This window comes from Nerophis lumbriciformis, linkage group LG33 (assembly GCF_033978685.3).
Source record: "Nerophis lumbriciformis linkage group LG33, RoL_Nlum_v2.1, whole genome shotgun sequence".
In the NCBI taxonomy this organism is placed as follows: Eukaryota; Metazoa; Chordata; class Actinopteri; order Syngnathiformes; family Syngnathidae; genus Nerophis; species Nerophis lumbriciformis.
Window position 1 is genome coordinate 12,278,936 of NC_084580.2, and position 24,030 is coordinate 12,302,965.

Genomic DNA, 24,030 nt, shown 5'->3' on the forward strand with positions numbered 1-24,030 from the left:
AATCCTGCTGAGATGTCGGGAATCGGGATAGTGCTGACGTCGTCCAGGCTTAGTGTGTAAAAATGTTGGGTTTTTTTTATAAAGAGCACAGTGTATAAGTGTGTTTCCATTCATAAACCTACTGTTGCTTTGGATAGTAGGACTGCAACAATGGATGTGACGACATCCTTACAAAATGTGTTATTATTAGGGATGTCCGATAATGGCTTTTTGCCGATATTCCGATATTGTCCAACTCTTTAATTACCGATATCAACCGATACCGATATCAACCGATATATACAATCGTGGAATTAACACATTATTATGCCTAATTTGGACAACCAGGTATGGTGAAGATAAGGTACTTTAAAAAAATAAATAAATAAGATAAATAAATTAAAAACATTTTCTTGAATAAAAAAGTAAGTAAAACAATATAAAAACAGTTACATAGAAACTAGTAATTAATGAAAATTAGTAAAATTAACTGTTAAAGGTTAGTACTATTAGTGGACCAGCAGCACGCACAATCATGTGTGCTTACGGACTGTATCCCTTGCAGACTGTAATGATCTATATTGATATATAATGTAGGAACCAGAATATTAATAACAGAAAGAAACAACCCTTTTGTGTGAATGAGTGTAAATGGGGGTGGGAGGTTTTTTGGGTTGGTGCACTAATTGTAAGTGTATCTTGTGTTTTTTATGTTGATTTAATATAAAAAAAGAATTAAAAAAAAATACAAAAAAAACGATACCGATAATAAAAAAAACGATACCGATAATTTCCGATATTACATGTTAACGCATTTATCGGCCGATAATATCGGCAGGCCGATATTATCGGACATCTCTAGTTATTATTATTATTATTATTATCATGGAATTTGTAATGAAATAGTCTCATAAAAGAGGTACCGGTACATAAATGTTATCCATATATGTAAAGGCATATATTTGTGTTTTTGTTCACTATTAGTATTTATTCACCTTCTTCTCAACTCATGATACCTTTTAGCTCTATTTTGAGCTCTATTTTTTCAGAGCCACGTTCTGCGGGTGGCCCGCGTGTCATCGATTTGGACAAGTGGCAGATGAAATGGGTGCATGAATTTCAATGGGGAGCACATCTCATCGGTTTTGGCACTCAACAGAAAAGTGACTCCGACTAGCTAGTTAGTCCTGCTTGTGTGACTCCACGGGTACAAGCAAAACAACGGGTTGTGCAAGTGTCCACATTTGTTGCCGTTTAATAACAGGGGGGCAATTTTTAAGGCACACACAGGACTCCACAGAAGTGAAACCGAGGCGACCTGCTGCAGCAGCCCAGGAAAAATTTGTTAATGCCAGCCGCTGTGCTCATGGAGCTCTGTGCCCATACACAATGGCCTCTGGCGTGGGCAGAGCTGCTTCACAGGGCTTCAAAAGGTGCCGCTGTTGCTCTTCTGCTGCAACGAAATGTAAAAGTGTTTGATTTGATATGCAGCGAAGCCTACTTTTTTAATGTTAATATTGTAGACTTGTGGCAGTCAAAATCACGATCATGATTAAAATTCGATTAATTGTGTTTCTACAGTTTTGATTAGGGCTGACATGCTCAGTTGGATTGAGCGGCTGTCCGGAAACTTGAGGGTTTCTGGTACAAATCCAGCTACCATCATCCTAGTCACTGCTGTTGTGTCCTTGGGCAAGACACTTCACTCACCTTGCTCCCAGTGCCGCTCACATTGGTATATGAATGTGAATGAATGTTTGGTGGTGGCCAGAGAAGCCGTTGGCGCAAATTTGTGGCCACGTTTCTGTCAGTATACCCTTGGACAGCTGTGGCTTCAAATGTAGCTTACCACCATTACGGTGTAAAGGTGGAGTGAATGAATAATGGGTTCTTAGTTCTCACTTTGAGTGGCTAGAAAAGCGCTATATAAATCAAATCTTTTGTTATCATTGTTATTATTATCATTTTCTTTCTTTGCTTTCCTCTGTACGGATGCAGGTTAAAATCCTTTGCTGTTTCCATTTGTAATAAAAAAAAGTAACGTTTAGGTTTAAATTAAATTTTTTGTTACGGAAGCGTACTGCTGAAACTACAAACGTGGCTGACGGGGTGGAGAGGCAGTCAGCTGCATGGTGCAAGTTGTGAAAGATGTGATTTGAATGTAAAAAAAAAAAAAAGAGACCGCTCCAAAACGACTTTCCAAGATACAATCAGATTAGGGCCAGATGATGGTCTGTAAAATGTATGTGAAATTTTGACTAAAGAACCACCATGTTGGCCACTTGAAAGTGTTTTAAATGCAGATTACAATCATAATACAACCCCTTTGAAGGGGAACTTCACTTGTATGGAATTTTGCCGATTGTTTACAATCCTTATGAAAGACTAACATGTAAGAATCGGCTCAATCTAGGTGGCTAGCATTGCATCTAAAGAGAGCAATCAATTCTACCTCTAAATCACTTTAAAAATGCATTCACAAACTGCCAACAATTCTTCATTTACGTTCTGTAATCTGTATTATAACAAAGCTGTAGCGACATTGTTATTGTAAGAGCGAACACCGAGGAATTCTTTTTCCAGCGTAGTAACACATCAGTGCGTAAAAGCGAGCTACGGAAAGAGATAAGCTCGCTTCTACGTCAGCACCCAAATTGCGTTTGAGTTTGCATTACAATCTGTACTGCCTGAAAAACATGAACAATTATATTACAGTATCTGTAAAGTATTAGCTAGCATTTCATGTTTTGTTTGTACACAGTTAGCTCGACGCAGTATGTAGTTGTAATAACACTCATGACGTGCTGCATGTATCGTGATCAATATTAAAGTGACTCACTCGATGGACTGGGATGTTTCTTCTGGTTTATTTTGGGTAAGAACTCAATTTATGTCGGCATAGCAATGTTCCACATTTACACCGTCAAAGTCACATTGACCTCACTCTGTTGGCTTCCGTCTGCTCTAATGTTTCACCCTTCCAACGTGTTCGCTTCTAGAAGTAGTAGTTCATTCTCCATATATTCAGCTTCAAAAATATATGGTTGTGAATCCTCATTTGTCTAAAAATAGTCAGAAGACAATGGAGATTGGAAAATGATTAGAAAACACTCGCCTTTGTTCCCGGAAGTAGGAACACACATTTGCTGCTGGAAGTCGGATGTGCGCTGCTTTGGAAGCTGAGAAAATCGTTCCGTCAATGCTTAAAATGACCAAAATAAAATAACTATTGTACATACTACATATTGTTCTGAACATGTCTGTTACTACATTATACACTTGCAGTGGGTATATAAAACGTTGATGGAGGGTTTTGAAGTTGTTTTTGAGTGCTTTCAAGGCTACAACAATGACTGCCATTAGCCACATCTTCCAAGCATTGTTTATCATCTTTAAAACACTAAAAAAAACATGTGTTCTCATCTCTCATAATGATTGTGAACGATGGGCAAAATTTAAAAAAAAGTGCAATTCCCCTTTAAGATTGCATTTGTTGTAATACATTAGTGTATGCAATCAGATAATGAATTTGACTATTATTGAACAATCATAAACAATAAATTACGTTCTTTTGACTGTTGCAAGGCCTCCACGACAGAGACCATGAAGAACATGCCTTCTCTCGGCCAGATTGTGGGCCGCCTTTGCTGGAACCCAGTTGTCACTGCTAACGGTGAGTCCTGGACATATCAATACACATTTTCTCCATGTTAATACACTTAAGATTGATTGACGGGATTGATATGCATCATTCTATAGAGAAGTGTTTGTCTTTTTAAAGATGAAACCAGAGCGCTGATCATTCAGTGTCTGTGGGCACTGCACACCGAGCACCCAGGCAACACTCTGGAAAGAAAGGCTAACCAATGGGTACAGGTAGGGATTTATAACATTTTTAACCATTGCAATTAGGGATGTCCGATAATAACTTTTTGACGATATCCGATATTCCGATATTGACCAAACCTTTAATTATCGATACCGATATCAACCGATACCGATATATACAGTCGTGGAATTAACACATTATTATGCCTAATTTGGGCAACCAGGTATGGTGAAGATAAGGTCCTTTTTAAAAAATAAATAAAATAAGATAATTAAATTAAAAACATTTCCTTGGATAAAAAAGAAAGTAAAACAATATAAAACAAAAACTGTTAAAGGTTAGCACTATTAGTAGACCAGCAGCACGCACAATCATGTGTGCTTACGGACTGTATCTCTGCAGACTGTATTGATATATATTGATATATAATGTAGGAACCAGAATATTAATAACAGAAAGAAACAACCCTTTTGTGTGAATGAGTGTAAATGGGGGAGGGAGGCTTTTTGGGTTGGTGTACTAACTGTAAGTGTATCTTGTTTTTTATGTTGATTTAATAAAAATTTAAAAAAATAAATAAATACCCGATACGATAATAAAACCGATACCGATAATTTCCGATATTACATTTTAAAGCATTTGAGATAGGCTCCAGCGCCCCCCGCGACCCCAAAGGGAATAAGCGGTAGAAAATGGATGGATGGGCATTTTAAAGCATTTATCATCTCTAATTGCAATGCAATGGTGCACTTTGAACATGTAAGATATGGCTGCATCTTTTTTGGTCACTGATTTGTGTGTGAGTGAGTGACAGCAAGAAAAGCTATGACTTGCTTGGGGAAAAGTCTTAAGTCATTACCAGTGTTACGAATAACGGCGCTGTTACTTTTACTAGTAACGAGTAATCTAATTAAATACCTTAAAGTATTACAACGCTGTTAGCGAGACATTTGATGTAACATAATTCAACAGAAATGCTGTCACTGCCCGCAAACTGCAATTCTGAGCTAAGAAACATAGCTGAGCCAATGCTACTCTGTCTGGGCGCCGACGTCACACGTTGCTTCGCAAAAGGCACCCACAAACACACATTCTTGTCTCATGGAACATTTCAACTGCAAATGCCACATATTTGAAGTTTTTGTTTAAAGTAACGCAATAGTTACTTCCCCAAGTAATTACATTTATCCGTGCATCTATTTTATACCACTTGTCCCTCTTTCGGTCACAGGGGTGCTGGAGCCTATCTCAATTGCACTCGGGCATAAGGTGGGGTACACCCTGGACAAGTGGCCACCTCATCGCAGGGCAACACAGATTGACATTAAAGAGCCATTCCATTAGTAATTCAATTACCTTTTTAGCAGAGTTACGAGTAACTATAATTATTATTATTTTTTTTTTTAAAGTATTTTCCAAACTACCTGCTGGGTAGCACGTATAGGTAGTGAAATTCTGTCGTTTATTTAGATCACTACAAAAGTCTGTTTCTTAATGGACGCTGGTTTGTTCAAATCAAATTTCCCATAAGGAAGTAATGGTTATTGAAAACATCTGTTCTAGAGTGAAACTGTCACTTTTTCCCCTTTGTCATCATTGGTATCCTACAGTTATCACTATAATCCATTAAAAAAGCCAAATACACCCTTTCTGTTAATTTTTTTTACTGCAAAGATGTGTTTTTCCTCAAAATCTGAATTGTAAGACGTTCAACGTTAGTTTCCATAATGTTCTAGTACTAATCTGATAATAAGGATAATAATGTGAACTTCCTGTGTCCCTTGGCCAGTGTTTGATGAAGAATAAGACTGGTTTCTGTTACTTTAATCAATTTTTTCCCCCTCTTTTAAAACCAAAACTGTGAAACATACTTTCAAAGCAAATTAAAATGGGCCGGTTAACTTCCTTTTCTCCACCAGAAAAAAGATTAGCATTTATATTGTGGTTGTACCCACTGTGAGACTTTACTGTGGTTTTAAGGCTCACCAGGGAGGCAAAGAGAACGGAGAGAACTTTTTAAACTAGGTTCAAACAGATGCTTTATGGTGCGGAACCTTCCCATTTTTACCAGATTAACTTTGTTTGTGTTGTTTTTGGTTCATTCCTCAGCTAATAAAGCATCTTGCTAAATAACATAGTGCCATTAGGAAGGCAACCTTACATTTCCAGGTGGCCTTTGACCCTTTGAGAAGGGAATCACATGCATGTATTCAGTACATGACCTGTGTTTTATTGTATGGAAATCAACATTTAAGTTAATTGATATTTTAGTGAAGTAGGTTTGAATTTTTATCATAAAAGCTCAATTTTTCATGTCTTTTAACACCACTTACTTTCTGAAGAGGTGATAATGATGCCCCACTTGGATGTCACTCTTAAATATATAAACAACATAATTTTAATGCTTACTCATCGTTTTGTACTATAAGTGAATGGCAGAACGTAACTACACTCTTAAAATTAGACTAATGTTAGAAAAATTAGGAACACCTTTATCTTATCTTTTATATGAATATGAACATTTGTGCAATATGAATATGCTGCCACATGGTGTTTTGGAGTTTAGACTATACAACTGTTTGTGTACTAAGTTTTTGTCCCGCTATGGCACACATTATGATGCCCATGTGTATTTTCCTCCATAAATGATTGCATGTGTAGATTATTTTTGCCTTCTCATTTTGTCTCTCCTCATTGTGTGCCTGTCATCGCCACATCAAGAGCGTTCCAGCCGGTGTTTGGAAGCAGACCTATGTGCTGTCCTTGTAGGAGGACCACACAGTAATGCCGAAAATCATGGCAGGGTCTTTGAAGAGATGATAAATAAAGTGTGAGTGTTATATTAAAGGGCTGCTGATTGCTTAATCTTTGACGGGGTTCTTTAGTGACTCAAGCGGGTCAACCACAGACAGTCCCTGGAGCCTCTGTGGTTGCTGTGCAGTGTTAAAACATAGTTCTAACTCTTAGCTCACACTGGCTAGAATACTTTGTGTTTTGATTTGGAAATAATGGTCTACATCAAAGAGGTACTTATTTCTTCCGTCTTTGGTGCCATGATCCCTTTTATTACTTCCTATTTAAAATACTGTATATTTGTTTATTCTTTCTCTCCTACTTTCAAGTCTGTTATTCCATCGGTCATTTTTGGAAGCCATCACAGAAGAATCAGAAGGTAATGGCAAAGAGGAAAAGTATGATCAGGTCTTAAAATGTAATTTAGTTGTAGCATATTCACCGAAGCGATACACATGTCACTGTCGTCAGCACAATGTGGCTTAAGCCAACATAAATCCAGACCAATAATACAGCAAGACAAACGAAAAGGACCCTGCAATGCCAGCAATGTTAAAAAAAAAAAAGTCTTAATGCAAATGATTGAGCCATTCCTGTTCTCAACCTTCAACCTTATTTAGAATCAGAATCAAAATCAGAATCAGCTTTATTGTCATTACGCAAGGTAACGAGATTGAGGCCATTCCATACAGTGCGATGTGTGCATGCTAGAAAAACAATGTGCAAATATATAAAAATATAAAAAATGTAGAAGTGCAATGAATATGGTGTGAAATGAATATATACATGAAAAAACAAAACAAAAAAAAACAGGGTGGTTGGTGGAATGGGTTATTGCACCGAAGAGAAGGCAGTTATTTACTAAAGAAAATTTTATTTTAAAACATAATGGAACTGTACCTCGCCTTTTGAGTACCCAAGCTCAAAAGTTTTTGGGAGACGAGCTACCGCTCAGCTAGGGATGTAATGATAGACAGTAATAATGATAACTGTGACACAACTCCATGCGGTTGTTATTACTGTTTAAAAAAATTGAAATTAAAAGACCGTGATTGATAACTGCACTTTGATAAACTCACGAACTGACTGGCAACAGCTTGCTAGCTTAAATGCTGACATGAAAACAAGAGACATTAACATTGTTGCCAATCAAGTAACAATATACCCCAATCCAAGCTATCTGAGAAGCTAAGCTAATCAATTGTGCAAATTGAACCTACAAGCTGAGCTCTGTGTCTCTCAGAGTGATCGTTCTTTACTCAGGAATAGAGACCAGCCCGTAAGAGAAACATGGAACCGCCCCCCTACAGACACACTCTCCATGGAGGAGGCAGAGTCTGAGGTCACAAACGTGGACATGTCCATCATTGGAGCCGAGGTTGCTGGGGTAATCAAAAAACTGCCCAGAGGCAAGGCCCCAGGAGAGGATGAGATTCGCTCCAAATACCTCTATGCTCTGGATGTTGAGGGACTGTTGTGACTGACACGTCTCTTTAACATAGCTTGGAAGTCTGGGGTGTTACCTCTGGATTGGCAGACCGGGGTGGTGGTCCCCCTTTTCAAGAAGGGGGGGAGCGGTGGATGTGTTCCAATTATAGAGGGATAACACTTCCAGCCTCACGGGGAAAGTCTATTCCAGGGTGCTGGAGAGGAGAGTCCGGCCGGTAGTCGAGTCTTAGATTCAGGAGGAACAATGTGGTTTTCGTCCTGGTCATGCAACACACGACCAGATTTATGCCCTCGCTAGGGTACTGGAGGGGCCATGGGAGTTTGCTCAAACAGTCCACATGTGTTTTGTGGTTTTGGAAAAAAGCATTCGATTGGGGAAGCACGCTGGCACAGGAGTTAGTGCATGTGCCTCACCACACGAAGGTCCTGGGTTCGATCCTGGGCTCGGTATCTTTCTGTGTGGAGTTTGTATGTTCTCCCCGTGACTTCGGCTTCCTCCCACCTCCAAAGACATGCACCTGGGGATAGTTTGATTGGCAACACTAAATTGGCCCTAGTGTATGAATGTGAGTGTGAATGTTGTCTGTCTATCTGTGTTGGCCCTGCGATGAGGTGGCGACTTGTCCAGGGTGTACCCCGCCTTCCGCCCGAATGCAGCTGAGATAGGCTTCAGCACCCACTTTCACCCCGAAAGGGACGAGCGGTAGAAGATGGATGGATGGCATTCGATTGTGTCCCTCGCAATGTCCTGTGGGGGGTGCTCCAGGCTGCTCTGCCAGGGCTGCCCCTTCGTCAGCGGTCCTGTTCATTATTTTATGTACAGGATTTCTAGGGGCCGCCAGGGTGGGGAGGGTTTTGAGTTTAGTGGCCAGAGGATCGCATCTCTGCTTTTTGCAGATTATTTGTTCCTGTTGGCTTCATCAGGATGGGACCTTTGGCGTTCACTGGGACGGTGTGGACCCAAATGTGAAGCTGCTGGGATGAGGATCAGCACTTTCAAATCTGAGGCCATGGTTCTCAGTTGGAAAAGGGTGGACTGCACCCCCTTGGTAAAGAGTGAAGTTCTGCCTCAAGTAGAGGAGTTCAACTATCTCGGGGTCTTGTTCACGAGTGAGGGAAGAATGGAACGTGAGATTGACAGATTGGTGCAGCGTCGGCACTGATGCAGTCTCACTGTACCGGTCTGTCGTGGTGACAAGGGAGCTGAGCCAGAAGCATTAGATACACAAAACATGCAAAATATGGGGTTTTCTGACAGTTTTCTGTGATGTGTGATGGCCTCTTGTGTGGACTCACTGTAGGGCAGGCTTGGAGGTCTCTCACATGGTAGTAATCCACGTTTGTTTTGTGAGACGACACAGAGGGTAAAAGCTGAAACAAACCGCACACGGCACTGACTCTCGGCCGCCCGGTATTCCAACTATTTTACTTTTGTCTCGCTCTGCCTTCCCCATGATCCCCCTTTTGTCTCCAAAAACATCCGCAAAGTCCACTCTTTGTGGTGTGCTTCTTACTGCGCTCCATTGAACGTGAGGCCCTGCCTAAACAAGTCTTTAACTTTAATGTGAGGGTGCAGAGAGTAATTTTTTAATGGTTACATCAGTTCCCAAATTGATTAATCAATCCATAATGTTGTTTACGAATCATTTCGACCACTGAATACTGCTGGCTATCAATTTTGTGTAATAAACCAAAAAAACACCGTGCCACAAGAAAGATACTTTTTAGTTTATAATATAATCAGTTTAGAATTTCCTCTCTTTGGACCCTCCTCACCAGTCAGCCTTTTTCACTGTTATTGATGTTGTTTTATCAGTGTGTGATGAGGCCCCTTCTGAAAAATGCTTGTAAAACACTTAAGTGCTTTGTATCAAAGAATGCTCACATCTGAAGGTCCTCCTCATATGTTGTCCATACATTCTTACCTCCCGGAATGCTTTTCCACCCATTTGTGTTTCAAATGGTGCAACATTCTTGGATTCCAAATACTAAATAACTTTCTATTTAAGGCCAAAATAACCTTTTGCATATTTTTTCCCTTTAACAGAGAGTGTTGTGCCAACTTGCGACTGAAGACGACACAAATTCATCCAGGCTTTTGCTGAAAGGATTGGGCTTGTCGCCAACACAGTACCATCAAGAATTCCTCAAAAAGGTAATGTGTTATTCTATCATGATGGTGGCCCATTAATATACACTATTATGTATGGTAATGGTTTAGATTATTGTGTAGCTAAATTAAAGTTAGTCACATGCACAATTCAACATGTCTGAAAAGAAGTACAGAGGGGCAGAGTTTATTTAATTTTACCCCTCTTTGTGTCTCAGCAATTACTATTAAGTGTTCACTTTCTGTATTTAGAATGTTCCTTCTTCCTCTTAGGGAAGAAAAGGTTAAGAATGTGTAAAAATAAAGTTATTATAGCTCGTAAATAGCCTAATCAGTAATCCATGTTCTATGTTGGCTACTTTTCCCATAATTCAGGTGGTGAAACAATTGCAAGAAAACAGTGGAAAAACCTGCAATTTGTTGGGGGATGTAAATCAGAGGTAAAGCCACAGCCAGCTTTTATTCTTTCTATTTTGCTTAAGCAAATCAAATATCTATTGACTTAAATATATAAGACCGTATGTTTCCTCCAGTGAAATGTCTCAATATAGGTTGTTTTATATTCGGGGTCTATGAATTTATACAGACCAACCAACAGGTGCCAAATTACTTCTCCCCAAAGTAGTCATAGCTTTTCTTCCCGTCATTTACACATACCAATAACCTGAACAAATCAGACTTCCCGGAAAAGTGTCCGAAAGTTAACAAACAACCAAGTAGGAGTTATGATGCTAATGTTAAGATAATTGTGGTTAATGAAGCTGAGTCATCAAGCAACGGTCGAGCAGCTAAATATATATATTTGTTAACTACAATTTACCAGTTTAAATCTCACTCAAATTTTTATCTTTGATTTTGTCATCTTATATTTGAGTCCGTACAGTAAACTTCCTATACAACATTTAGTCAAACCTGTCATAGCGAACACAGAAGGGAACCACAGGGTCTACTTTATACAGGTGGCCATGACGAACTCCCACATTGAAGCTGGACAAAATGGGAAGCGTTGGGTTAGAAAACACGAACAATGATATGTTGAGCAATGACAATGATTCATTGATACCACAAGAGTAGAAAACTGCTGCTTGCTTATCATTGAAAGTTTGAGAACAAATGACGGAGAGTGCTTAATGGGCACGGAATAATATGACGTGTATGTGGAGGTAAATATAGTATGTACGACACTGCACGCCCATATGTATCAATCAATCAATCAATCAATCGATTCCTTTATTGTCATTGTCATAATAACACTTAAGTCATACATGAACAACAAGATTTTGTTTGAGCGTTGGATGTAGTAGGTTTATATCAACCTTTGACGCATCATTAATTGTTGTTATTTGTTGAATGATACAACTTAAACATGGAAGAAATGACAAAACAATTAATGTCATAGCAAGTTTATCCTACAAAGAGTAAACATTTAATCAAATAATGACAACAATACACTGGATGCCGTAGCAAAGCCGCAGCTATTCTGCACAGATAAGGGTAGAGTGGAATAGGCACATAAACACATAAACTAAATACTGTAAATCTGAATGATTTTCAGATTAACACACTTAGTGTTTAACAATTGGTCACTCAATCATGTTAACAGCCCAAAAAAGACAACTCCAAGCAAGTCCACCCCTCTTCTCCTTCTCCAATTGGATCTTTCACTTGTTTGTTTTTGAATGTATCCAATCTACCAATTGTTTTGCGCAAAAGTACGTGTTTTATCCGCAACAACTCCTGCCGTCTGCAGTCTGGGGGTGCAATGTTAAGTCGGTGAGTGTTGGAGGAGTATGCAGCAAACTCGCAGTTCAAACGCAACGCAAATGCACTAGGTGGAATTAAGAGGTACGACTCTATCTAACAACCTCATCCATCGTTGCAGCACATTTTGATATTAGTAGCCCCTACACCCAGTAAAACAACTGTTCCGGGATGCAAAATAAGTTTGCCGCTGGCCGCGTTAAACAGATGTCCTTTATAGACGAGGTTTATAACACTACTTTTTTTGTGGGGGAAATTTTTGTGGTCGCTAACACAGGTTTGACTCTACCTGCCTTTCTGTATGGTGTGGTTGGATATGTTCAGTTTGCGTGTATGTACCTAATAAAAAAGATTGTGTGTATGCAGTTGTTCATGTGACAGGACTGTCGCCATATCCGAGGCGTGCATCCCCCTGGTTACCTGCGCAGAAGTTGGTCCTCTCATTGGAGCTTTACTCCAGAGGCCATTGACATGTGCACGATCAACAATTACTGATAGCTTCCTGGGAGCTCTAAGTTCCGCCTATTCCAGGTATTCCACACTAACATACTTGCTTAGTTAAACCCTACTATTGCTTGGAAGCATCCAGGCTTAAGCCTCAACATCTGGTTTGCAGATGGTTCAACTTACAATGTGATACAATGTGATTTGACATAATAAATATGACTTAAAAATTCTCAGTGGTCGCTTGGCACTAGAGGACCATGCTGTAGTCGTCCTGTGGTATCACAGCCTGCCCAGCTTGGAGGAAGCGGTGCTCAGTTTGCTGGAGTCAACTGTCCTGGCCAATACTAAGATATCACCGCAGAAGCTCCAGCAGCAAATAACACAGTCACTCCTGGTAGGTCATGTTTGTTATCCTGTTAAATGACTCATTTGACCTAATTTGTCCCAATACAGAACACAGTATGTATCTAAAAGACTATTGTACTCATAGGCCACCAACTAGAATCTATCTTAAGAAATCACCATGACTAATATTAAGCTTTTCAAAGTTTTACAATAATATTAGCAACATTTCTATTTATTTTTGGTGGTATTGTTCCCCTGCCTTGCTAACTTGCACTATAATAGAATTTGCTCTGCGCTTGCTTCACATCATTTGGCCAGCGCCAAACTTCGTCTCACATCATTTGGCGTGTGCCACACAGTCTTTATTGTGTGGACTATATCGCTCCAGTACCGCTCCCCTATTTCACAAAGAAAAGATCATGCTCTGGTTCAAAGAGCAGCAAAATCATTGAGCTCTCTGTTAAGAAAGTATGCGTGGCTATGAGAAAATACATACTCCTGTCCTGCATAAATGCTATTTTAAATGCACACATTTCTGACATGCATTAACCGTGACCTCGCTGAAAAAGATTAAGAAGTAGTAGAAGACTAGAAAAAAATGTAAAGTTATGAGAATAGTCTTAAAAAATGTTAACACAGATTATTTTATCCATCCATCCATTTTATTTACTGCGTTTTCCTCACTAGGATTGAGGGTAAGTTGGAGCCTATCCCAGTTAACTTAGGGTACACCCTATACGGGTCGCTAGCCAATCGCAGGGCACAAATAGACAAACAACTATTCGCACTCACATTTATACTTATTGCCAATTTAGAGTCTCTAATTAACCAAACATGCATATTTTTAGAATGTGGGAGGAAGGAGGTGTAATTGAAGAAAACCCATGCATGCACAGGGAGAACATGCTAATTTTGAACCCAGATATACATGCTAACAACTAGACCACCGTGGAGCCTATTAGAACTTCATGCTCATAACAGTACTACTTTTATATTTTTGCTAGAAGTTACAGTAATTCTAATATTATGACATTATATTCATAAAATTACGGTACAAGTTTTTTCATAATTACCGTATTTTTCGGACTATAAGGCACACTTAAAATCCTTTCATTTGTTCAAACATCGACAGTCTGCCTCATAACCCGATGCACCTAATGTACGAATTGACATACATTACCAACCTCAAAGCAATTTTATTTGGTACAAAGTGTAATGATAAGTGTGACCAGTAGATGACAGTCATACATAAGAGATACATGTGGACTGCAGGTTGACGCCTGTTCAATAAAGAACCCTAGCAAGCAAGCCCAAAACTTATATTTTTTATTGAGAATATAGAACATGACACACGGCGCTCAAAAATTAATCAAAATGTTTTACTGCGACTTTGGTAAGCTACGAAGCCGCAACGCTTGATGGTTTGTCAGCGTATTACGGCTACAGTAGTCAGACGTATTGTGCTTGAACATGCACATATTATTATGGTGTGTGTGTTTAAGGACACACACCATGGCGTTTTGTTTCGACCTAATATATAATATTGCAAAACCAACTTTTCTTACCCAATGGTTCCTGCTAATGATGTGTATATGGGATCTGCAGAAATCCTGAAAATGTGCACACGTCCGCCATTGGAGCCCGCGCCGCAGACAATAAGGTCCTTTATTTTCTTTGTCCTCTTGTTGTGGGGCATTCATTCTCCACTATTACCATTTGTAATACAAAGCAGCGTACAGTTCTAGTTTATATCTGTCAGTACACTCGCTATGGAAGCACTAACAACTACCGCTACAACAAAGATGACGGGGAGAAGACGCTGTTGAAGTGAAGCCACGTAAATAAGACTGCCCACAAAATGGCACATCCTGAAGAGACGGTCAGAAAGCGACTTGAAGATGGTCTGTAAAACATAATTTATGCAACATTTTGACCAAATAACCACCATTACATGTTATGTAGACCACAAGGAAGTGTTTTAAATTTAGAGAAAGAAAAAATTATATGAAAATAGACTTGAAAAGACTCGTTCATCGGCAGTGTGCCTTATAATCTGGTGCGCCCTATCACTGAAAAAATACAGTGGTCTGCAGTTAAAAAAAAGAAAAAAAAGTTTAAGAAAACTTAAAGCTGTATGTCTTGAAAACAAAAAATGCATAGCAAAACAAATGGGCGGAACTGGAGTCACCATCTGTGACCGAACTGTTAAACCACCTAAAGGAAATTGGATTTGAATAAGGATAAACTAAACAGAAAAAAACAAGGTTAAGTGAAGTGTTAAGTAAAATCAATTATGGACTATGATGATGACTGGATGAAAGTCATTTTCAGTGGTGAATCACGAATCTGCATTGGGCAAAGTGATGATGCTGGAACTTTTGTTTGGTGCCGTTCCAATGAGAATGTAAATTTCCCAGTCATTATTGATATGGGGCTGCATGCCAGGTAATGGCACGGGGGAGATGGCTGTCATTACATCTTCATTAAATGCACAAGTTTACATTGACATTTTGGACACTTTAATTATTCCATCAATCGAAATAATGTTTGGGAATGATTATATCACTTTTCAAAATGATAATGATTCTAGCCATAGAGAAAAAAACTGAAGTCTTTCTTTAAAGAAACACACATAAGGTCAATGTCATGACCTGTAAATGTCCGGATCTCAATCCAAAAATTTATTGAAAAAAAATATAAAACGTATTTCTTGTATTAACTTATATTATGTCATTTTGTCCTAATATTTCCACTTAATTATCTTACAATGATGCCTTTTTCTTGTAATTCTAGGACTTTATCCTGTAAAATTCTGTCTTATTTCCTGATAATGTTTTTATCACACGTTTACAACTTTATTGTTGTATGTAATACTCTGACATTTTTATACAATCGTGATCCTAATAATACTAGCATGAGTCATACATTTGTATAATTTAATCTCATAAAAAATGTTTTCTTGTAATATTAAATGTTTTTTGTAATTTTACAGCTGTATTCTCATATTATTTTTCACAAATATGTGCTGATAATATTATGCCATTTTCCTCAAATTATCATGACCTAGATTTCTTTTCTTGTACAAATCGCAGCCCTTATTTGTTCAAATAACTACTTTATTTTTAAAATATTTTGATTATGTTGTCCTATATAATTTCGTTCCTTCTTATACCATTATTTATTTGACTTCCTAAGTGTGTGAAATAAGATTTACCGTCCAACTTGACTTGCATAAGCCAAGCCAAACCTTGTCAGCTGTGTCACTGCTGTTTACACAGAGTGATGGTCCACTTGAGTTTTGCAGAACTTTGTAACAATGCACACGGGTTTCACATTTCTATACCCATAAAATCGGATAGATTGCTGTAAAGATGACTAACACTGCACTGTTGATTGCCGTCTCCTGTGTGTATATGAGTTACTAATCAGGCTTGTTGGAAAGAAGTTAAGGGGTTACATCTCTGTTTACCGCATGTGTATGTAAGAGGGAAGAGAGAAAATCCTTAGGTGTTTGTCTTTCTTTTTTTCCTGGACCCATTTGTTTACACTTTTAACCATCTTTGATTGACCTTTGTTTATCATCTAGGTGGGTACACATGCACATGTGCACGTACACACATCTGTAATGAACATGCTTTATGACATCTGGTGTAATGTGTCTGTCGTTAAGAGGTTGGGAGGCAAACGTTTAGGTTTCACTTAGCCTTACGGTTGTTGGATGTCAGATGTGCCTGTGTATAGACAACACACGCCACAAAAAAGTAGACAGGCTTGTGTCTCTCTTTACCTTCTTTTCAATGACTTTTAAAAAAAAAAACTGCAGTCAAATTAGGAAACCTGAAATTAAGCCGGACATTAGTTGTTTTGCTTTGTGCCGCCTTCAGACTCGATAACAATAAACCTTTGCTTCCTGGTTTCCGACCGCTAAAAAAACCCAATGTTTGTTGTGTGCTGTAATTAAGCCGGTAAGTTAATGCAAGCTCACGCTAAAAGGCCACATCTGTTTTCACTAGCAGGAGCCACGACAGGTTTTTTTTTCACACTGGCGTACAAAGCAAGCTTGGTGCGTTAAGTGCTGTCTTTTGGCCTGACAGGACAACAAAAAAAAAAGTGCATTGGATGAAGGTTAAGATGTTACAATAATAACAGTTCTCCGCTTGGGGGTGGGCTGTTTATACCAATTTAAGTAATTTGCTAACCATGGACGTACTGTACAGCAGTGGTTGTCAATTTTTTCACAAGGTACCACCTCAGAAAACATTTGGCTCTCCAAATACCACCATAATGACCAACAACAAAGTACAGTAGCGTAGTAGGCCTAAGTATTCATTTAAACAAGGCAGAGATTTAGCTTAGTGTAAATATATTTAATATTTTTGGCCACTGTGACGTAACACACAGTTTGAACAGTAACTTTGTGTTTGAGTTCAGGAAAATAAAAAACTGTACTTTAATCAACTATTTATTTGGCAAACTACTAGATAGAGCCTGGCTACCAGTTTGAGAACCACTGCTGTACAGAAAATAAATATATTGTTGTAAATAATAAATGTAAATACATCATACAGTATGCGACTACTGTACCTTGAAGCATGCATACTAAGCAGGTTGTACTTGTGTAGCATGTGTTTGTGACAGGGCAGGCTAAAATATATGGGTGAATATTTCAAATTGAGAGACACATCAACATGTAGAGGATGGTAGACATGAGCAGTGCAGCTGTTAAGTGTTTGTGCTGGGGCGTTTTTAGAATGTGTTAAATCTAAAACATGTGAAGGGATTACAAAATTTGGAGTTAAGGGAAAGGGGGGAAAACTGAGTTGGCGTAAGAGTGACATCCAGTGGTCAGTATCTGTAAATGTTGCTTTTTGGTACTTCCATCACGATAGTTATTGCTATTTGTTTGTAAGCAGTTATAGACAATGAACCACAAAATCTTTATTTTTTTTAAATTAAATTAAATGTTTTATTTTATTTTTTTTGTCCTGTCCAGCTTCTCAGGCAAATCATATTGTTGATGTACATGCCCATATCGGCTGTACAGATTTAGTTTACAAAAAAAAAAGTGTGGGATACTTCTCTTGTTGCCTTATTTGTATTTGACTTTATTAAATGTATTTATATTATCATTTGGTGCAGCCGGGCCGTAGCAGGAGGGGATAGAAAGAGAAAAAAAGGAAGACGGGGGGAAATTGTGGGGACAAGAGTAGGATAAGACAGAGAGACAACAACAACAACAGCAAACACAAGAATAACAACAACAACAATAGAGCAACATCAGCAAATACGATATGTAGAATTATGAGGGTAAAAGTGATAGCAAAGAAGCAGTTAGCGAAATAAATAATAATACAGAAATGACAATGAGCATTATTACACTACAAATGGAGCAATACAAATACCAATAGAAATAGCGCTATTGATAATGAATAATACCAATAATTTACCTCTATTATCAACAATACAGTTGTTCAAATGCAACAATACATATACGTAATGATAACTAGAGATACGAAAGAAAGCAGAAAAATGGAGGGGAAGAAAGAGAAGCAACCTCTATTAACCTTCTAGATTGTTATAGTAACAATAGGTTAAGCTTTGTCAGTGTGCCATGTGATATCCAGTTTACCCTAGGGTAACAACGTTAATTTATGTTTGATGAAACGTGATTATGTGTATGACTGTATGTATGTATATGTATATGTATGTTTGTACAGTGAATGTGTATGTACAGTATGTATATTTGTACAGTCAATCTTCATTTTAATGTCTGTGTGTTGCAGCCTAAAGCCTGTGCCCAGTACTGCTCCATGTTCTTGGTTGTCAATGACATCTTCAGGTAAGTAATGATGTGATATTAATATACTGTATTGCTATTCTACCTTAAATGCGCCAATAAATGCCGCTAGTCATATAACTGAAAAGTCTCCTATAGTCATCCAGTATGTGGTAAACAAAAGCAAATAATGAGTGCTGAGTCAGAAAACATTATTTTCAGTGACTGTATGCAAAAGAGGTGGAAATCTTTGGGCACCTCGCGATTCAAGTTGATTACGATTCTTGTGGTAACGATTCATTTCAGAATCTATTGTCGATTTAACACGATTCTCATAATATAATATTTACTATATACATTTTAATCAAACCTTTTCGAAACAGGTTACAGGTTACAAAAGCTCCTCTTGGATGCTGACGTATGACTTATAAGCGCACTGTTGGCCTAAAAAAAAAAGAAAGTATTTTTAAGAATTTATTTTCAACATTTTATTTAAAAAAATTACAGAATGTTAACCAATCTAATAAAACAAAATAGAGTAACCCAATCCCGTCTTAAGCTTTACAATACTTAGGATAGAAAATTAAAAAGCAATTCAGAAGACATACAAACACAATACTTTTAAATACAATACTAAAAAAAGGAAAACCAAAATATAATGAAAGCAACATTATCAATAATAATGATCATTTCAATAATAATTGTTTAATATTTATAATCAAAAAATGTAACCTTACAAAAAAAAAACACCTTTTAAAATTTTTTTGGGGAATTAAATCGATTCTCGAAATTTATGAATCGATTTAAAATCTGAATTAAATAAAAATTTGGAATTTTGGATGGGAGTCAATTTTTGGGACGACCCGTAGGCAACATCCTTCCTTAAGTAGTTTATTGAACTATATACAAAATGACAATATTCGATGTATCATGAGTAGTCAGCATTTAGCAGCTTTATGTCTGCATGCACTTTAAAATGTTGCTACTCAGCTCTTGGTGTGAAAACTCTTGTGTGTTGTTTGTGTTGTTTACTCATGCTGTAATGTTGTTTCCGATGAATTTATTAGCTGTATTATGCTGACTCCGCAGTTTTCTCCTTACCACTATTACAACATTGGGTTCTGTTGCTGCTGTTTTGTGTGTTAACATGTTTATCAATTATTATAGTCAAAAGAGAGCTACATTTTTTATGTACCGGTACTCCAAATCATCACTAAAGAGACCGGTGATAATTTTCGTCTTTTCTGACTTATTAATATTGTTACAATGTTGGATACTCATGTAGAAAAAATGCATCACTTGTATTTGGACGTGAGCTTGCACCCAGTTTTGGATGTCTTTTAAACGCTGTGTTTTGCAGTCTTTTTTTAACAGTGGTCACGGTGTGGTGGGCGTACTTATGTGGGTATTTCTCGTGCATGCTGTCGGCCAGCCTCCTCTTTGCTTCAGGCGGTGAGACTTATTTCATGCCCTCCCGCCTGCTCTGATGTCTATAAAGAGTCTTTGAAATCTTCAAATAAAATAAAAACATCCATGTTTATTTGTCAGCGAGATTTTACACAGAACTCTTTTGTCCAGATAGATCAGTAAGTACAAAGTTTTATTAGCCGTTAAACTTTGACAAAAAGACAACATTGGGACATTACTACTTGGTTTTTAAGAAACAAAATGGAAGGGAGGATAAAGTATTATTTTCGCCGAATCGTGGAATGCCCACAATAATGACGACTGGCAACTTCAGTGAGATAAAAGCTGGTAAAAGCAACTTTTTTGAAGCTGCATTGTGTGACACAATATGTACCTCATGTTGTAACTGTCAAATCTTTATACTGTTTATGAAGTTTTTTTTTAAATATGTGGGGGAAAAAAATAGTGGTGATATTCGTCTTCAAGATATATATTTAACAGTGTACATTTTTAAAAAATATACATTCTGTTACTTTTGAAGGGGTTGGGTTGGGGTTTATAAATGTGACTGCGGAGCCACATTTACATAAGAACATATATCCAATACATATAAAATAGACATGTAGTTCCGAAACTAGGAGGTAGTGGGGGGTGTATATTGTATCGTCCCGGAAGAGTTAGTGCTGCAAGGGGTTCTGGGTATTTGTTCTGTTGTGTTTATGTTGTGTTACGGTGCGGATGTTCTCCGAAATGTGTTTGTCATTCTTGTTTGGTGTGGGTTCACAGTGTGGCGCATATTTGTAACAGTGTTAAAGTTGTTTATACAGCCACCCTCAGTGTGACCTGTATGGCTGTTGACCAAGCATTCACTTGTGTGTGTGAAAAGCCGCAGATATTATGTGACTGGGTCGGCACGCAAAGGCAGTGCCTTTAAGGTTTACTGGCGCTCTGTACTTCTCCCTACGTTCGTGTACATAGCGGCGTTTTAAAAAGTTATACATTTTACTTTTTGAAACCTATACCGATAATTTTGAAACCAATACCGATAATTTACGATATGACATTTTGAAGCATTTATCGGCCGATAATATTGGCAGTCTGATATTATCGGACATCTCTAATTGAAAGAGTAAAATAAACCAAATTTTGGGTGTAATAATAGATGACAAAGTGAACAAAAAATCTAATCAAAAATATACAACATAAAGTGGCTAGAAATATGTCAATAATGAATAAAGCAAAATATTTTTTGTGTAGTTATTGTGAAGAAATGTTTTGGGTGTTTTTAAAGTATTTTTGCTGTCAGGGTCATGTTTGAGTGCCTACTGGTCCCAAAACACTGCAGGAATCTAGCACTACATTGCTTTAAGTATGGCTGTAAAATGATACTTTCACGAAAAAAAATATTATTGTAAGTTTATGAGCTGGAGTATGTTTATCAGTATATATAGACATACTTTTTATTTTTTCGTCAGAAAAAATTAACGTCACGCATTTCATGCATCCAGGCACAGCTGCCACGTTTAGTTGGCCATACTCTCTTTATACACGACTCTGACTCGTGGTACACGTACCACAGTTTGAGTATCACTAAACTAGACCACAAAGGAATGTTTTAAATGCAGATTACAACCATCATCCATCCATCCATTTTCTACCGCTTATTCCCTTTGGGGTCGCGGGGGGCGCTGCATCATAACCTTTTTAAAGTAAAAAAAAAAAAAAGATTGATTTATTAATAATGAGTTATGAGACCCTCTCTCCGATTATCCAAGTAAAGCCCCATTGTTTTTAAGTGCAGGTAAATTAATGCTGACTATAATTAGAACGGTGTATATTGACAGTGATTACTTTGTCTTGCACAATTTCCAGATCCATCCTCAAGAAGCGAGAGGATCTTCCATGCGTTAGAACTCTCATCCGAACGTTTATGAGCTGCTTCTACAAGGAACTTACACTATTACATCCACAGGTGTGTATGGCTTGACGCCCTATTCTTTCTCCTGTTTATCATCCACTAGATGGCACTGGCAGCATTCTTAAATTATTTGTTATTGGCTGCGGCCACGTGGCGTGACAAAGCTAACCTATTACACGCCACATTACACACTTAGCAGCCAGTGTATCACCGCTATGCAGCCCCGCCATCGTGACCATCATTTGTCAGACTCTGAGTGTGATTTATGCACGCACATTTTTTATGTCCTTTTCAGACCCGTTTACCTTTGAAGGCCTTCTTTCCTTTGTCCCCGCAAAGTTTGCTGCTTCCGCTCTTGACCCCGCCTACAGGTTAGTGCGGCCATTACCAACCACCATGTGCCATGAGTTAGTTTAGTTTTGTCTTTATTTGAAGGGACAATGCACATAAAGATTAAGCTCAAAGACAGATATGTTCTGTACCAGATTATAGCTAAATAGCTCATTTCCATCTGCAGTCCCTGGCTACCTAAATTAAAGGGATACAAAAATCATGCAATAAAATTATGACAATAAAATCATACTATAGCATGTAATCAAATTAAGAAAAGTCATAAAATGCCCTTTCATTGACACATACTTAATATACAAGACAACCACACCTCATTTACATCAGTGGTTCTCAACCTTTTTTCAGTGATGTACCCCCTGTGAACATTTTTTTAATTCAAGTACCCCCTAATCAGAGCAAAGCATTTTTGGTTGAAAAAAAGAGATAAAGAAGTAAAATACAGCACTATGTCATCAGTTTCTGATTTATTAAATTGTATAACAGTGCAAAATATTGCTCATTTGTAGTGGTCTTTCTTGAACTATTTGGAAAAAAAGATAGGTTTTTATTTATATTTATAAAGGATTTTTGAATTGTTGCTATTTTTAGAATATTAAAAAAAAATCTCACGTACCCCTTGGCATACCTTCAAGTACCCCCAGGGGTACGCGTACCCCCATTTGAGAACCACTGATTTACATCATCACACAAAGACAATACATGCTTTTGTTCACGTATCACGGTTCATGGATAAATATAATACACATTAAGTTGATGTGTCAATCATAGTGCCCACATTAGTGACCGTGTGAGCAGCTTTGATTGTTCCAAAGCCACTTATTAACTTCAATTGTGAATGAAGAGTAATCTGTTATACTTTTCAAGTTTGTTGTGAGGTCGTTCCATTCCTATATCGCTTTATATGAAAAGGCTGATTGTGCAAAATATATTTTACATCTGGGTACGCTACACTGCCCCCTGGTGGAGGCTCGTGTGTTTCTTGTTGTCACAGCAGATGTAAACTGGACAAAGTGCTTAAGTGGCGCTGGTGCAGTGTTATTTAGGATTCGATGGGCCATTCGTATTGATGCTAATCTTTGAATGTTAGCTAAATTTAACAGTCTATATTTTTGGAGAACTTAACAGTGATGGTGGTGTTGTGGTTTTCAGTCAAGGATTTTGAGCGATTGTTTGTAAAAAAGTTTCCAATGGCCTCAGTGTCATTTTGCTTGCCTGGGACCAACATGTTATACAATAAAAAAAAGCAGACATAATCATTGCATTAAAATAAGTTTGAGCTGCCTCCAGTGTTAATGAATTCCTGATACATTTGAACATTTTTATGTTGTATTCAAGACTCTGGCACATCTGTTTGATGTGTTTTTTAAAGCCAAGTGTTGGGTCTAAAATGACACCCAGGTGACAATATTCACTAACATTTTGTATTATTTCCTTATTAACAGTTATATTTGAAAAGTAAGATATTTTATATTTGTGTACAAAATATATTGTTGCCGTTTTCTTAATGTGCTTGCCACCTTCTCCATGGCTGCTGTAAGTTTTCTGTCAACCGTTTCAGCGTCCTTTCCCCAAGTATAAATAACCGTGCATACATCTGGATATTTACATCCTCACATACAGATGGCAGGTCGTTTATATACATGGAGAAAAGAAGAGGGCTGATATTAGAGCCTTGTGGCAGGCCAGTATCAGTAGCAGTGAAACTAGATGTTGTGTTATCAATACGGACACATTGGGTCCGACCAGATAGATATGACGTAATCCAAGCCAGAGTATCTGTCGACAGTTTAAAAGTTGTTAATTTTGTAAGTAAGATGGGGTGACTGACTGTATCGAATGCTTTGCTGAGGTCTAAGAATATTGCT

The 24,030-nt window shown here is 37.9% G+C and overlaps 1 protein-coding gene across 2 annotated transcripts in view; it reads left to right on the plus strand.

Annotated features, from left to right (window-relative positions):
* The window catches only part of fancc (FA complementation group C), a 66,245-nt gene that overhangs the window by 23,415 nt on the left and 18,800 nt on the right, over positions 1-24,030 (plus strand). For both annotated transcript variants that reach the window (XM_061928249.2, XM_061928248.1), the window contains 9 exons: positions 3,565-3,652; positions 3,761-3,855; positions 10,098-10,205; positions 10,536-10,600; positions 12,288-12,452; positions 12,603-12,762; positions 18,497-18,552; positions 21,769-21,868; positions 22,110-22,185. In XM_061928249.2, coding sequence (XP_061784233.1) covers positions 3,583-3,652; positions 3,761-3,855; positions 10,098-10,205; positions 10,536-10,600; positions 12,288-12,452; positions 12,603-12,762; positions 18,497-18,552; positions 21,769-21,868; positions 22,110-22,185 — 895 coding nt within the window. In that variant the 5' untranslated portion in view covers positions 3,565-3,582. The remainder of the gene's footprint in view (positions 1-3,564; positions 3,653-3,760; positions 3,856-10,097; positions 10,206-10,535; positions 10,601-12,287; positions 12,453-12,602; positions 12,763-18,496; positions 18,553-21,768; positions 21,869-22,109; positions 22,186-24,030) is intronic.